At 40.2% G+C, this 17,103-nt stretch overlaps 1 protein-coding gene and 1 long non-coding RNA gene across 14 annotated transcripts in view; one reads left to right on the plus strand and one right to left on the minus strand.

Moving 5' to 3' along the window:
• ARID1B (AT-rich interaction domain 1B) overlaps nt 1-17,103 on the plus strand; it is a 317,322-nt gene that overhangs the window by 288,418 nt on the left and 11,801 nt on the right. For all 12 annotated transcript variants that reach the window (XM_090135650.1, XM_090135644.1, XM_090135646.1 and 9 more), the window contains 5 exons: nt 2,630-2,839; nt 6,297-6,501; nt 13,487-13,625; nt 14,384-14,556; nt 16,256-16,406. In XM_090135650.1, the coding sequence (XP_089991776.1) occupies nt 2,630-2,839; nt 6,297-6,501; nt 13,487-13,625; nt 14,384-14,556; nt 16,256-16,406 (878 nt within the window). The remainder of the gene's footprint in view (nt 1-2,629; nt 2,840-6,296; nt 6,502-13,486; nt 13,626-14,383; nt 14,557-16,255; nt 16,407-17,103) is intronic.
• LOC116241093 (uncharacterized) lies at nt 1,603-9,632 on the minus strand. Of its 2 annotated transcripts, none has more exons than XR_004169448.2 (4): nt 9,528-9,631; nt 7,439-7,516; nt 6,396-6,498; nt 1,603-1,691 (listed from the first exon to the last, which is right to left on the minus strand). It is a non-coding gene; the product is annotated as an uncharacterized LOC116241093 (long non-coding RNA). The 2 variants fall into 2 exon arrangements; XR_004169449.2 differs by lacking the exon at nt 1,603-1,691 and adding an exon at nt 2,843-2,929 and having other exon boundaries at nt 9,528-9,632.

Consider the following 17,103-nt stretch of genomic DNA (forward strand, 5'->3'; position numbering starts at 1 on the left):
ACAGTAAGAAACACTTCTTACCTTCTGTAAGCTGTGAAAAGTTTTCAGATTATACTGTCATTTTAGAGCCTGCTGCCGCATTGCTGAAAAGCAGCATTATTTGAGATGTACAGTAGAAGAATACGGAATGAAATTCTTTACTGGCTTCCATTCTGCTGAGTCTGATTTGAAAAAGAGAATCTTACCATATAAAAACCAAAGCATAAAACTGGTAAATCTGAACATTCTTAATGGTGAACTACCATAAATTTGAAATAGAAACTTCTTTGTTGCCTTACATGTTAAAATACAAGGGCATACAATATTTACTGGGTAAAAGGTGAAATTTCCTACCCTCATTTTTACTGGAGTTCCTTAGCTTCCTAAGTGCAAATTAAAATTAATGGTAATGCTGATGAACAGTAATGTAGCTTGTTATTACTGCAGTTGTAGAGGAGTTGTAGAGGAGCATCAATTTACTCTGCTGTTTGAGTCTATGAAATCATCTATCTGCTTACATTACAAAATCGTATTAGTAGCAATATGACTTGCCTACAGCCCTCACTGCACCCACCACCAAAAAAATCTTTGACAAAGTATATTTGTTGAAAAAAATTAATTCTCTTGAACACCTGAATACATAACAAGTGATGTTTTGAGTAAAGTGGTTGCCATTGCAGAATCAGTTTGCTTCCATTGCATAATCAAAATCTGCAGGACATATCAGAATACTTTCTTGCCAGGCACTTAATATTAGTAAAACAAATTCAGCCTTGACTTTACTAGGATTTCTAACACAAGTGAATCTGACTGAAGTGAATTCAAGGCAGTATCTCGTTTCTAAGTGAAGAAGGTAATATTATCTGTCTGTAGGAAGGACTACTGCAAGGGAGTTGCAGGAAGTAAAGCAGAAAACTTTATGGGAGGCTATTTATTTAATTAAAACGAATATCCATTCACTGGAAAGAACAGCAATGGCTCATGGAACTGTTGGATCACACTCTCTTGGCTTCGTGTTTCTTTTCTTCTGGCTCTCCTCCAGTATTGCCAAGTTTCAGCTGGAGGGAGATACAGAGTCTGTCATATTTTCCAGGCTAATGTGCAAGATGAATGGTGGCAATGCTTTTAAAATCATTGGCAGTTGGATGCTATTATGGTGCATCTTTCATTGTGTCAAGTGCCAGCGCTCACCATCACAGTGTGGGGGCATGCACAAGTGGCTGTAGCACCCATGGGACACTTCTAGAGTCTTGTTTAGAAGTGTTCAACTAGAATTAAGATGTTCTTTTCTTTAGAGCAGTACTGTCTCCTGTTCAAAGTAAGGAAAGGCAAAGGAGGAAAAGAGTGATTGACTAGATGATTTTGACACATCTACTGCAGTCAACAAGCAAGTTTAGGATTTTACTGTATAAAGAGTATGTTTCCCTTCATGTACTTGGCTCCTTTCCCAAAGCTTTATATCAGTCTTTCTCTCTTGTGTTTAGTTCTAAGACACTCCATCTTCCAGTGCAGGGCAAATCACTTCACCCTGTGCAAGTGGGAGGGTCTGCCATCAGTGGTAGCAGCTCCTCTCTGCTGTCCGATCAGAGGCCTTAGACGGTGTGTGGTCCATCCACACATGGCACAGAGCCCAGCTGACAGTTGCAAGAAGAGGATATGGTGAGAAGTTACGTGTTCCAGCTTGTGTAGCAGCCTCAGTGCTTTCTCTGTCCCTAGAAAAAAAAGAAAAGTTTGTTGAGATAGCATGAGCTTTTGTTAGCTGTCAAGTCAGAATAGCAGCAAGAGAAAGAGTTTGGGCCTGTGCTTCTACTCTTTCCACTTCTTTCACTTTTCCTGATGGTGCTTCAGCTCTGATTGCTGTGAATCCTATTTTTCCCCAGGTCACAATGCACGTTCTCTTCCCAAGGCAGGACACGTGAAATGACCATCTTCTGTTGTCTTTTTAAGAGAGGAGAGTATTACCTACTCCTGAGCATTATTGGCTCAAGCAGCTGATTCACAGTTCTCAAAGAATATTGCCACCAATCTCCTTGTACTGTAGGCACTCTTAATCATCTTTCTCTTGGCCAACAGTGGCGCGAACAGACAGTAAAGCAATACTCTCTAAATTAGGTACCACTCCCACTAGGGTACTAGATTTTTGTAATCCATGCATTAGGCTATCTTCATGCAATTCCTGTTCCATTGAAACACTTTTAAGTCTTCTAGCCCTTTTTAAGGTGGAAAGGGAGAGTGTTGATTAGTTTGTTTTTAGTATAAGCTGTGTGGGACAAACTTGTTTTCAATTTTGCCAGAATTACTGCTTGCAAAGCACTTTGAGATAAGTGGATGAGAAGCACTATGTGAGAGGTATCTGTTATTAAAATGAAATGAGGCAACATCAGAAACTTGCCTTCTGGGATCCAAAGTTCAGATTGGTGAAAGAAACATGAGAATGGGGAGTTTGGGCCCTTTTAATTAAAAAGCTGAATTTTCAGTATATGGACAGAATGTACTGTTTGTGCCTGAACTAGTAGCCTTCATTCCTGACTGTTGTGTGATAGCTTTAGTTTGTTTGACATCTTCTCTTTTTCAGTGTTGTGAGTTTCTTACTTTCTTTTCCCTCCCCTTCCCACCCTTCCCCCAACTCTTGTTTCTTTTTGCCATTCAGAAATCAAGTTCCTCCACCACAACTGGAGAGAAGATCACAAAAGTCTACGAACTTGGCAATGAACCAGAGCGCAAGATGTGGGTAGACCGGTATCTCACGTTCATGGAGGAGAGGGGCACACCTGTGGCCAGTCTGCCAGCTGTGGGCAAGAAGCCCTTGGACCTGTTCAGGCTGTATGTCTGCGTCAAAGAGATTGGAGGTTTAGCGCAGGTGAGAGATGCCTCACAGCAAATCTTTGGGGAAGTCAGCACACCATTTTCTGGAATACTTCCTGCTGGTTACACAATCACATTTACAGCCCTGAAAACAGAATTAAGTAGAGTTTGATCATATGTATGTTTTTATGATTGTCTGGAGTTCATCTTGGGCTATGTGATTGCTCTAAAAGTCTACAGTTTGAAAGAAAATTGATCATTGGTGTAGACAGTTCATTGTTGCCTGTTCACGGTATTCCAGTAATGCTGCTAAGAAAAGGGGAGAGGAAAAGGCCATTGCATCAAATTCGCATGTAAAAAGCAGATGATAGAGCTGAAAGGAAATAGCCGAAAGAAAAGAGATTTGGAAATCCATCCTTCCCAGATAGATGTACTGCCTCTGGGACAAATCAGTTCATTTCTCCAGAGAAGTGGTAGATTGATTCTTGAAAACATAGTCCTTCATCCCAAATCTTTCATTTCCGATTGTCTCTACACAGTGCACTTGTGTCTTAGACACAGACTGTGCTTTTCCTGTCTTTGGAAAACACTTACAGGATATTTTGGTTTGCAATGCAAACATAATCATTACAAAGAAAAGATGAATTTCTTAGTTGTGAAGAAGGGAAATGAAAGTAGGCAGAGCTGAGAATAAAAAAGTGCTATATTAGAATAGAGAATGTACAGTATCTGTGGCCTTATTCTTCCTGGGCATATTTGTTACGCCACAGACTGAAGAAGCTTTTGTTTGTGTACTCAACAGTCAGCTGGAACTTTAGCAAAGGAATGCGTGGAAATAACATACATAGGGTTCTGTATGACTGACCTCCACAGAGCAAAACTACGTGTTCCTTTGTCTAGCAATATCAGAAGTTAGTAAATTGTCAGTATTTGCAAACTTAGATTTTGTATTTGACATTAGTTCTCCTTTCCTAATGCTTACAAAGCATCCTTTTCATCTACAGGGTCAGTCTGGCCAGGTGCTAGAAGCTACTGTGAAAAGCTGAGATCCTTATTTTCTGTGAATTCAAGAGCATTTGTGCATATTCAGTGCTTTGCTAGGGTTTAAAGATAAGGGTGTAGATAGATGTCTATGGAGTATTTAATATTTAAATATATATCATTTTACAATAATTAGAAAATATTATCTCAAAAATATAGCAAGTCACATTAGCTCCTTAGAAAATGAGCACATTTTAATGATCTATCTGGTTAGCTCAAGAAAGAAACTTCCAACATTAATTAATACCATTATTACTGCTGTTATTAATAGTACGCTTCACAACACAGGACTTGACTGCTGAATTAAATCACTGACCCAAGTCCAGAAGTGTTAGCTATTCCTGTTATTAGAGGAAGGCAGAGAAACCTAATACACTTCACCTTGCCTGTTGTTAAATGCTATATATGGGCAAGAGATGGTATCCTGACATTTTTAGTGATCAGCTCATGCCCCCCAGCATCATAAAGATTTGATTACTTTTAGCTGAGAAACTTTATTACAGGTAAATTGTATCATGCAGCTGCTCTGCCTCATACAGCATGATTGTGCCCACAGCATGACTCCTAGAATGAAAAATAAAGCAGGGGGGACAAATGGGGTGTTCTAGAGAGTTGTTAGTGTTTGCTTATTACATGGAAATTCATTTTATTTTGGGGCACTCAATGTTAATTTGCAATGACAGATATTATGTATTGCCAAAGTGTAGATGCTGTTCACTTACACTGATTTTTGAAGGAACTTGAGTTACAAAATTGTGTGCTACAGAACTGATAAGAATTGACACTGAAAGTAAGGGCTCTTGGTTTTGCTGGTATGCCCACATGAATGATCACCATGTTTATCTGTTTGGGCCTACTGTGAGGCAAAGTGCTTTGCTTGATGAGATTTATTTAAATGCATCTGAGTGACGCTCTCCTAAAAAGTTGTTACTCCAGCTGCTACACTGCACATCTCCTGATTCTGCCCAGAGAGTGACAGGGAACGTCGCTGTGCAGCAGCAGTACATGCTCTCCAAATACGTGCTTTTGATGGGGTCCCAACATGAGCAGACCAGCTGTTGGCAGCCTTCTTTCAAATGCCAATATAGTGGGCATTTAGGCATGAATATTTCTGTTTGCATTATGCAATGTGTTCATTATGTACCACTTAGCTGTACGTCAGTAGGCACAAAGGGCTGTGTAGCTGGATTTCAAGCCTCAGCAGGGGCAATTTATGGAAAATATTTTCTTTAACTCCTGAGTTCTTGTGAGATCTACCAGAGAAATAAAAACACTTTGTATAGCCATTCAAATCTGCCTGCTACTAATGCTATCCTCAGAAGTCTGGCAGCAGTATTGATGTTATTAAACACAGAGAAATTTAAGAAATATTTCTTTTGCTGGCAGATGGGCGTAGGAACAGTATGGCTAATGATAACCTTTGTAAAGGCTAGTGTAGTTAGGCTGTAGTTTTGTAAAGGCTAGTGAAGATAAGTTGGAATTATAGAATGTCAGGCCTCAGGACAAGTCCTAAGCATCATAGCATGCAAGAATCAGGATTCTTCCTCAACAAAGGCCCAGATGCTCAAGGCCCATTTATGTCAGTGCTCCCTTGGACCATACCTAACAATTGCACAACTGGTTGAATGAACTTTGGGACATCAGATTGTACAGAAAAAACAATACTCTGTCTGATATAGGTGCATGAGCCAGTGGCATCATCCAGGATGACAGATGAACTAAGCTGTTACTACAGATCAGCTGTGTTTGAGGAACTCAGGAAGAGAATCTTTGGATATTCTCAGCCTCGCATTGCAAACAAGACTCACAGCAGAGTTGTGCAGTCAGCACTGCAGTACAGGGTGTTGCTGGACTAGCCCTGTGTGTTTGAAGTCTGCCATAATTAATTAAAGGGCCTCACTCCACTCTGCATCTCATCTAGCCAAAGGATCATTGATCTGTCCCTGCAAGATGCTGTGAAGTGAAAGGACTCAAACCAGGAATTATAGGCTAAACTGTCTGACAGCTGGTGGCTATTCTGGAGAAAAAAATATTTTTCATATCAGTGCTCAAACACTTAAATTGCAGAATAATGCTGTTATTGCTTTTTAAATTAGTTTTCAGAAGCTGCTTTTTAATTAGAATGGGGTGGGTGTGGGTGGGTGTCAGAGTGAGAGTGAGTGTGCATTTGCTTGGAGATAAATTGCTAACTGAAGAGCAGAGGCCCTGGAAGAGTGCAAGGCATTTAAAAGATGCACCATGCAGAAGACTTTGAACAAAGCTTTTTATGTAGCTATCAGCAGGTTCCTTAATGGTTTTATAACTGTAAATGCTGTCTATGCATTACTGCATGTGGGCGTAATGAGCATTAGTTAGAAGAGAAAAATAAAAAAAGTAAACCAAGACGTTAAGTACTTTTTTTTTTTTTGTCTCCTGACTTTTAAACAAACCACTTTGCTGCAAACCAATGATCCTGCCATTTATTGTGCTAGGTTAATAAAAACAAGAAGTGGCGCGAGCTTGCAACAACATTGAACGTTGGCACTTCGAGCAGTGCAGCCAGCTCCCTGAAAAAACAGTACATTCAGTACCTGTTTGCCTTCGAGTGCAAGATCGAGCGAGGGGAGGAGCCCCCTCCAGAAGTCTTCAGCACTGGAGATACTAAGAAACAACCTAAGATTCAGCCGCCATCTCCTGGTAAGCGAAAAAAAATGCAGCCTCTTACACAACCATTTTTTAAACGCAGAAGATATTCACTGGGTTGCTGTTTATATCTTTAGAAGCATGTCTTGCTAATATTAGACAAACTGTGAGAATAAATACATTGTTTTTAAACTTGATCTGGCTCCTGAATTGAGTCAGATTAGATATGTGACCCACAGTTATATATCTAATTGCTGCTCAAGATGTGTCTGCCAACATACCCTTAAGATTCAAAGAGTTACGTTGTTTTAGTCAAGATGAAAGAATTCTGCAAGGATGTGCTTGTGCTGTGTGACATGAGGCAGCCAACACTAGGGTTGTCCATTTATCTAAAGATGAGATCCTCTTGCCTGCACACTGATTACCACGACTCTGAAGCTGCATTTTCAGCCTGGCTGTTGTTCGGTACAGCTTCAGTTGGAGGCAGGATGGCAGATGCTGGGCTAATGAGTGGATCTCAGATGGTTGCTCTGATGTGGCTCATGTTGAATGTATGGCAGATGGAGAGAGCTGAGAGCATGGTGTATCCCCACCGCCAGACATTGTAGTCTGGAGGGACACACGCTCTTTATTCTATTGTTGTTAATCCTGTGTGCCAGATAAGTTGTTAGCATTACCGTTTTCATCTTCTCTGAAAAATCAAAACTGGAAATGATTAATTTTGGCTGATCTTTACGTGTACAGTGTGGTGTTTGGAACCACAGTTTTCTTCCTAAATTAATTTAATTTAAGACTCAAAAGATTTGATAGTCATGACTGATATTCAAGGGAAAATCTTTAGCAGTGACAAATTTAAGCACTTAAGAAAAGGTGTAATAAGTATTATTCTATTACATTGACATCTAGACTGCCCATGGAAGAGGAAAATTTTCCTTTGATTTGCTGGTTATTTGACTTTTCTGAGCAACAGAATAATTCTGCTAATACTTACCTTCACAAGTACTGTTACACAGATCACCTTGTGTTAGTGCCAAGAGAACGTAATTCCTGGAATGTTTACAGCAGTTCCCTGTGAACGGCAATAACAGAAAAGTATTTAATAACTTATGGTATTTCACTTCACTGGCAGAAAATGGGATGTTGAGAGTCAGGGACCCAGCAACCTCTCCAGGGGTTTGCAGGCTGTATTGTACTACTTTGAGATTTCCTATTGTGGATACCAGAAAATTCAAAAACCTTTAACATCATGTAAAAGAGGTTTGGCCATTTTGTATGATAGTGCTTTGTCCTTTACAGAAGATAAAGGTGATAATGCTTAGATCTTTTTCTGTATTTTTCAGCATAAGGATTTGGGAAAGTGTTTAGTTAAAATCTTCCTAGCTACATTTCCTTGTGTAAATCCTTAAATAATTCCTCTCCCCCATTAGCATTTAGACTTATCAGGTACCCCAATGCTGATTGCCTAATACATAAGGTAGGTAGATGACTTCATAAGGTTAGTTCAGAAGATGGAGAAATACACTCAGCACAAGAAGTGAAACCTATAGTCCAAATGTTTATTGATCTGAAATGAGCATGTATGTCTAGAATATTTCCCAGTGCAGAAATTAAAAGGTGTTGTGTTTACCTGTCATTTCTGAGAAGACAGTTAAGGGGCATGAAACTGTTCAGGCTCACAAAGGAGGGTGAGGAGGAAATTCATCTCTTTCTAAAACAGCAGTTTTAGAAAACAGCAGCAGTACTGAAAATGAAAGGATGTTGTGCTTTGCGGTATCCTCCCTTGCCCATCCCCCTCCAGCACTGCTCTCAGCAGTTTGTTCAGGGACAATCACTGTGAATCAGCTGAAGTTTGAGTTAAAGAATCCTTATTTAAATACATAGGCAGGAAACAAAGGAACAGAAATACCAGATGTACCATTTTACTGAGTCCTTTGTATCGGGGCACTACAGATGAAAATGACAAAGTCCGAGTTTAAATTTATCATAACATTCAAGGAAGCCGTCTATGAGGGGAACTGAAACTATTTTTCTAAAATAAAAACACAGCAGGACATAGAAACTAGTAGAGGAGGAAGCAAGCAAAGATCTCAAGATTTGTTTTGTTGGCTAGAAAAGAACTCGTGTCACTGAATGGACTGCACTTCTCTACAGAGAAAGGCTTTCCCAGTGTGTTCAGCTTCAGTACATGAAATCCCGCTGAGGTATAGACGCTGCAGAGAGTACAGGCCTGTTCTCTCTAATACTCAGCTTTTTTTCTTGCTCCTTTTTCTTCAGTATATGCCAGCATTAGCTGCACAAAAGAAGTAGAGTTGTGGATGTATTTCGGATAATCTGTTACTCTTTGGCATTCAGAGGAAACAGGAGCCCAATACAACAAGAAACAGTAGCGTCAGAGGGTCCTTGCTTTAACCATTCATTTCTGTTGCGCAGCTAGCTCAGCATAGGCAGAGCAGCTTTGAAGCCAAATCCATGTGCAGAGAGCTAGTGGCACTGTTAGTGCTTTGGGCATTTAAAAAAAAAAAAAAAGCAGGGAGACTTGTCTCAGAGAAGGGCTGTTGTATTTTGTTCAATTCTACAGCTGACGCTACAAGATCTGGGTCACAAGAGTTTAAAAACCAGCTGATCTTCATAAAATTTCTGAAAATAAATATTTCAACTGCTCTGTACCAACCTTCTTGGAACAGGGGAGAATCAAGTTCCTGTTCAGTGTAGATGCTCAGGAATGTACAAGCAGAAGCACAGGGTCAGAGCAAGTCTGTTCTTGCAGATGTCCCTCATCCAAAGGGGTGGCTGTGTGGCTGCCTCAGAAGTGAATCTTGGGGCACTGTAGTGGGCATGCTAGGAAATACAGTGTGACAACTGGAGCAGGCAGGTCCCGCCCCCCTCAAGGGAAAGATGTGATGTGCAAGTTGAACTTAGGGGACTGTGATGCAGTAGTCTGGGTTCATGTGTTAGTCCATTTTCTTGTAGCACCATGGTTGGGATTTCCCATCACTACTACCAGCAGCAAACGCACTGTAAATTTCTGGCTGCATTGTGCAGTTTGTGTGACTCTCAAAAATGCAGACTGAGGTATTTACCCTGTGCCGAAGGGGCAGGATGGGCTCTGAGGCACAGCTGGGAGGGGCGATGCTCCTGAGTAAGACACAGCTGCTGGCCCCGGTGTCAGCAGAGGCTGAGTCACAATAGACCTGGAGAACATGTGCATGTTCTGGGAGGAGAGCAAGGGAGCGTTTCCTTGGCAGCAGAGAAACAAGACCTGGGGAGGGGACAGCGGGGGGACGCGGCACTCCACAGCCCTTTGATGGGCGCCTCTGTAACCAAACCCATCCGTCTTGGCTGACTGACTGAAGTGCTATTCTTAGCAGACAGGTGATGTCATCAGCGAGTGGTGAGGCCAGCCAGGGAATCCCCACGGAAGATGGATGGGTTAGAGGTTGGAGGAGGGGGGCAGGCAGGGCACCCCGCTCCCGCCGGGAGGGACTCTGCTCTAGCCAATGCCCCCAGCCGGCCAGAGTGGGGCACTGGGTTTGTGCCGGGTAAATTATCCTCCCAGCGTGGCGGCTGGTTGCTGGGCTGGAGTGTGTGAATGTGCTTAACCTTCAGTAACCTTTCCATTGTTTACTTTAGAGTATACATTTGTAGCTTCTGGCAAAAGGTAGGCATATCCTAGAGAGCATGTCAGGCCTCATATTAATGGCATTTCAAGAGGTTGCTGGGTTTTTTTTCTTTTTTTTCCTTGAGGGAAAAAATTGCTGGCAAGAAAATGCTTCTTTTAATGTTTGGGTTTTTTTTTTTTTTTTAATCTTCGTGTTTCTGCTCTGGTAAATAAAGTGTCTTTCCTGAAAGCAGCCCACACTGCTATGCAGGCTTTGCAAGGAAAAAGCCAAGCAGTGCTGTGATTCTGCCATTGAGTGAACGGTGTGTAGGACTTCAGTTCTCACTGATGGCCTCTATTTGTGCCACTGTCTTCAGTCAGACTCAAACAGAGGACTGTAACTTCACTCCTTGTTTTATTCTCTTGGTCTTCATTACAACCGCGTATGAAGTTTATAAAATAATTAATCAGCCTTTGCAGTAGCCGCTGAAGAGAAAAAGGAGTGTGATTCCCATTCTGCAGATAAGAAAAACTGAACCACCAAGACATTTACGTCATGAGTATCATTCTGAGTGACAGTTCTCTAAGTTTTGCCATGTTTTGCCCTTTGTGTGATCTCTCCTGTTCTGCCCAGACACAAATCAGCATTTCAGACACTGTGAAAAAGGGCCACACATCTAAGAACTCTTGTAAAAAGTTTAATTTCACTCATATGCCTGGGATTGTGCAGAATTTTGTTAGAGGACCAAGAAAAAAAAATGAGCTTGAGGAGAAGATCCATCTGGTTAACTTCCTTGTGATTGGCTGAAACACTGCAAAGCTCTAAGTAACATCCTACAAGGAAAAGAGTTACCTTACTTAAAAAATTATATCTGCTCTACCAGTAGTAAACATTTCAAGTATGCACTTAGATTATTCTTCCTCAAGGATGTGCTTTTTCCACTGACACTAATACTAGAATATAGATGAACTACTCAGTGGCCTATGAGCATATGACATGGATAAATATATATATACACCCACACTTGGGCTCTTTTTGGTGGCTGATGACCTAATCCAGAGGTTGACACATTTGCAGTCCCTTCTCTGTAGGAGTGTGCCTGACCCAGCAGAGGCCTAGAGCAAAGTTCATTAACTAAACAGTACCAGAAACTTTGCACTTTTTATAAATAGTATTTGCCTTCAATTTTTCATATGTTTGTTAGCAGTCATTTAGAAAAGTGTCAGGATAGGGGGGAACAACTATAACTACCACCAAATAGATAGAAATGTAGCTTGCAGGTTCTCAGTTGGATGTCTTCTTTTCATTCTTAAAACTTTCCTTGTAAAAAAAGGCATCTAAAAATAACAGTTATGTGTAAAAAAGATTCTGAATATTTGCACAGCCCATTAATACCAAAGAGCATTTTACTTGCTTTATTTAGATTTATTTTAGATATGAATTAATTTCTTTGCTCAGGTAGAATAGGGAAGAACTTAATTGGTGCTTAAAAGCCAGTCATCAGAGAAATGTGCAGGATGATGCAATATCATTTTTTACTGTGAGTATATGGGTAAACTAAGATGTTTGCTTACATGGTTCTGATATAACAAGATGATGGCATGTGACAACTCAGAAATGCTTTCAAGCTTTTTAGAAGTAATCTAGCATTGTGTTTAAAGTGCAGTAGACCTTAGGATACAAAAAGGCAGGAAAATGATCCTGTCTCACCCAGGGGTTTTATATACAAAAGGCTCATTTTATGTGAATGTGATGACTTTCTTTATTATTTTACATGTATGTTTTATTATGGCACTAAAGCCCTCAGTCAACTGTAACATTAACTGTTGCATATGTTGTTGTAACTGTATTAATGCTATCAGAGAGCTTTTCTTGACCTTTTTTTGAACCTCATTACAGTGTGAATATAATCCAAACACACCTTAGAAAGGTGAGGACAGGAGCAACATGGTCTACAAAATGTGCATTTTACGTATGCTCTCGCTACTGAGACTGATTTCCAGATAGTGGAACATGTGTTACAGATACAAATGAAACACATAAAAAGGGTGTTCTTCGGTTAAAAACAAGCTCTGCCTGTCAGGGTGATGTGTGTTCTAGGATTCTGAGTCAATTATAAACTACTCTCTCTTTCACATAGAGAAGAACAGCCCATGCTGCTGCTTCCAGTTTTTCCTCTAACAGTAATTTATAAAGTTTTGTTAACTAGTTGTTGGATGACAATAGTCAGGCACTTAAAAATGCTCACATGAAGGTTTGTATAAGAAAAAAGATCTCTCAAGCCAATGCCGTGTCTTTCTAAGTTTATTAGGTTTGTGATTTTTTCTGTTGGAAAATGGCATCCAAAGACTTGATCCTACAAGTTTTCGGGAAGAATTCCTGCTTCAGACACCAAAGTAGACAAGGGCAGTGTGATGCAAAGCTTAGGCACTGTTACTGATGCCCATCTATCACCTTCTAACTGAGAAAAATGCCACATCATATGTTGGAGGAGGACTTTCTCAGTATTTGTATGAAAATAGAAACTGCACTGTCTACTTTAAAAGACTATTGTGAATGTAATTTATCATTAGCTTATATGATAAATTCATTTAATGTTCTTATTACTGCTCAGTTTCGAGTAGAACATTACATGCTTCTCTCCATTTATCGTCACATCAAAAATGTAGCTATTTCCAGCTTGGGATGTTCTGTGATTCTGTTCACCATGGTTAAGGAGGCCAGTAGTGCAGGTACTCCACTGCTGTCTGAGATCTCAGCATAAAAATTTTTGCAGAATTGACCTGATCTTGTTACACGTGCTCTACAGTGATCCTAGCTGCATTTTATTAAGTTGTCCATCGCTATTTTTACAATGTTATGCTTTCTTCTTACCCCAGATGGCCTTCTAAATTTCTTGAATTCAATCTTGTGCCACATTGTCTCAAAGATGGCATAGGGTTGCAGTGTGCCCCTAACCATTAGCCATGTTTCATCTCAGAAATGCCTGCCTTTTAGTAGTAAAATAGATTATGTTCTTATATTAATACAGTGGTTTAAATTTGTAGAAAAGGCTTCTGGTTTAAATTTGCTTTATAAATATCTGTATTGTGGTAGTGATCATATATATAAAGAAGCTGTGCCCAAGAACAACTTTCATCTACTCTGGTGTAATCTATAGACAATTAACTTTGTACCTCTGACCTCTGATTTAAATGATCCTTCATCTAGATGATTTCTATTCGTTTTGCTTCAGGCAGCGATTTAAACTTGTGATTCAAGGAAAGATGATGGCTATTACCTCACAGCATATCCTGGTCTCAGAGGATTTTATGGAAGTAGAGATGCATGCTATAAGCAGGCCGATCAGGGAAACAACCAGTTTCTCTCACTGATTATTATTATTTCTGCAGTAATTTGGCTACTACCTTCTAATATTTCCTTTTTCTTTAATCTTCCAGCTAATTCTGGTTCCTTGCAAGGCCCACAGACTCCGCAGTCTACTGGCAGTAATTCCATGACAGAAGTGCCAGGCGATTTGAAGCCTCCAACACCAGCATCAACACCTCATGGACAGATGACACCTATGCAGGGTGGCAGGTATGAAATAGGCTTTGCTTCATTTTCTCTTATGCTGTTATTCTATAGCAGTTAAAGTTAGTTTTTCTCAACCATACAGGCACTCATCTGATTCTGTGGTGAGCCAACCCAGCCTTAGAAGTGGCAAAAAATCATCTCTTTCTTGAGGGAAGAGAAGGAAAGAGAGGAAGGATTAGGAGCTGCATCAAACAAGCTAGAGCATGTGAATATGTGTATTGGGGTGGGAAGTTGAACCCAGTAGCAGCACCTTAGAACTACAGCTTTCCTTCCTGGGTGCACAGATTCAGAGTATTATCAAAAAAGAATTACAGTAGCAGTGAGATGGCAGAGAATTCAGCTGGACAGACCAAGGCATCCCTTTCAGAAATGATATTAGGAAGGTAAATATAGTAGCTGTTTAGTCTTTAGGAGAAGTATATGAAACAGATAAAAAGTAATACTAATTTGACACAGCGTATGAAGCTTATGTTATTGTGAGGAACACAGCTTTGGAAATTTCAGAAAAGTTTAGACTTTTACATGGCTTATAGGAACATGCACAGTTAGGTGAAAAACCCTGATCATTCCGGTAAGTACCCAGATAAGCTTGGGGAAAAAAAGGATAGATTTTTTCATGATGGTGAAAGTTGTTTGCTTCTTCCTCAGATGTATCCTGTGGTGATCACTGACAAACGCAGCAGTGTTTTGTAGACTGGTCTGTTTTCACAGTTCTTATGAACACACGATGATGTTAATGCCTCTTTTTTCTCATCTGCTAGAAACAGCGCAGTTAGTGTGCATGATCCCTTTTCTGATGTAAGTGATTCATCATTCCCGAAGCGAAACTCCATGACGCCAAATGCACCATACCAGCAGGGAATAAACATGCCAGATATGATGGGAAGGATGCCATACGAGCCGAATAAAGATCCTTTTGGTGGAATGAGAAAAGGTATTTTCTTCTTCCCTACTCACATAGATGTTACTGGGATACTCTTCTCATCGGAATGAGCTGCATGTGTAGCTGATTCTGCTGTTGGCAAAATGGTATTCTTGTAGCAAAAAGGTGGATCCATTGCAATTGTTTCATTCTACTCTGGTCATATTTTCCCGTCTCAGGGTCATGCTGTGTATTTTAGGCTTAACTGTTTCCTAAAACTGCTTCGAGAAACAAATTTCAGGAATGATGGCATAAATTCCTAGGAATTGATTTTACACAATGCAGTATGCTTTATGAATGTGGGTAGCAACTCTGCCTATCAGATGCTGGACTTCGATGCTAGAGGATGAAGCTGTGAAGAAACAGGCCTGATTGTGGTATAGCTGAACACTGTGTGCAACTGAGCAAGTCTCCTAATGCTGTCCTAATTTACATATTTTTCAGCATGGGAAAACTAACTCTGTTCTCATTTGAACAACCCCTGGCAAAAGGTGATAAACACACTTTTTAGAAAGCAAAAACCAAAACTAATGTCAAGCCTGACTCTTGTCCCTTGGGGCAATTAACTTACAGATGTTTGTGTGGATATTGTAAAATGTGCTTAAAGTGAATCAATCTTGTATACCGTGTATGTTGGAAAGTGGGAAGTCAGAATATAAGCAGGACTCACACTGGCTCCAAAGAGAAGAGCGGATGAAGGAGGTGAAATTAAGAAGTGGAAATTGAAAGAGAACAAAATGGAGGAACAGGAAGAAGAGGTCCAGAAATCAAAGGAAGAGGGAACCAGACCAGATGAGACCAGACTAGTCTAGAACAGTTCAGTTGGAAGGGACTTACCAAGATCAAGCTGCCTCATATGTGTTGCAGTGAGGAGATAGCTAGCTATCCTGATACAATTTTTTCAAACCTTTCCTTTAAATCGTGTTACCGGAACTGTAGTCACTAGTACAGCACATTTGGAATAAGAGGGAGGTCTTCTCTGTCCTAGATTCAATTTAATTATTGTATCCACATGAGATTAAGTGGGTTTATTGCAGTTTGTCATATGTATCATATTTACCTTAAGTCAAAACAGAAATGTCTGTCTGTTTAGTATCTACAAGAAAGGACTAAAGGATGGAGTCACTTCTTCTGTCTGTTTGGGGATTTATATGAAATATAGTACTACATGTGCCTTTTCTAGGACCTTTAGAATATGCCCATCCTGCTCAAGAAGCTACTTTAGGATACAGTAAGCTTTCTGTAAGCAAGTCTATGTGTGTGTGTATATATATGTATATGAGTGCTTTATAGGAAAGAAGAAGAGCCTGATTCCTGCAGCTTTATAATCCAAACTATGAGATTTATGTTCATCTGTTTTGTAAGGTTTACGTTTGAATTCATATTTAGCATTCTTGGGGGTGAAAAGAGCAAGAGCAAGTTCATCTTCAGCTATAAAGACCTTAGGGAAGAAGCTGCCTCAGTGCCTGATGAGCTTGGTTTGGTATGATAAGATTATTCTCTTCACTTGCAGCTCCTATATATTATTATAACCATCATTTTAGTAGTGGTAGTACTTCATGAGTTTTCATCAGGCCCTGGAGAGCTTGTCAGACACCAGCTAATTCTCCTTGGCAGTGTTAGAAATCTGAGCATTTTAAAATATATCATTTAATAGGAAGATATCTTCAAACACCCAGAATAATATATTTAATTTCCTTTACTGTTGCAGTGCCTGGAAGCAACGAGCCTTTCATGACCCCTGGACAAATGCCTAACAGTGGAATACAGGAAATGTATAACCAGAGTCCATCTGGAGCCATGTCCAACATGAGCATGAGCCAGCGACAGCAGTTCTCTTATGGAAGTGGCTATGACAGGAGGTGAGTTTTTCTTCAGGAAAAAGCAAAGACCATTAGTGAAAGCTATCATCTCCCCTCTCATTTTCCCATCTCACATTGCAGAGAACGTGGCAGCCTGTATTTCCTACAGCATTGTACTAAGTCACTGGGAGTTAAACCATTGGTAATGACTGCATCTAGCTGTTCACAGGAATTAATAAGGAGGAATTGTTAAACCTTCTAAATCACTCAAGCTGCAGCAGATCAGCAAGTGGGTGTGTTTGACAGCTGCCTTCAGCTGGCTGTTGTGCTGGGCTATGATGGCAGAAAGTAGCACTTGAGTATTCTTGCCATGTTTTCACCTAAACAGTTGTTGGTGGGCTTTTTCTGAAAAACAAAATGCACAGCCTGTGTTTGGTTTGTGGTCTGTTAGTGAATTGTCTTTGGAGATTCTGGAGTCTGTTGTCTGAGCTGTAGTGGCACTAGTATTTCAGTGAGTCTGTCAGGACCCTCATAAGTTTGCTTTCAGTGAAGTAAGCAAAAATAAATTTGGTTCTCTTTGTTTATCTCAGGAAAGCCTTTGGAATAAAAAAATAAAAAAGAGGAAGAGTGAAACATCTGACAACTGAACACTGTTATAGCAAGCAGAGACATTGGAGAATGTTTGGATTATATTAAGTATTTGAGTAGCTTTTGCAGGTCTGGCAATATTCCCACTTTTACTGTCATTAGCTTGTGT

The sequence above is a fragment of the Phasianus colchicus genome, chromosome 2, assembly GCF_987193195.1.
Source record: "Phasianus colchicus chromosome 2, bPhaCol1.hap1.1, whole genome shotgun sequence".
In the NCBI taxonomy this organism is placed as follows: Eukaryota; Metazoa; Chordata; class Aves; order Galliformes; family Phasianidae; genus Phasianus; species Phasianus colchicus.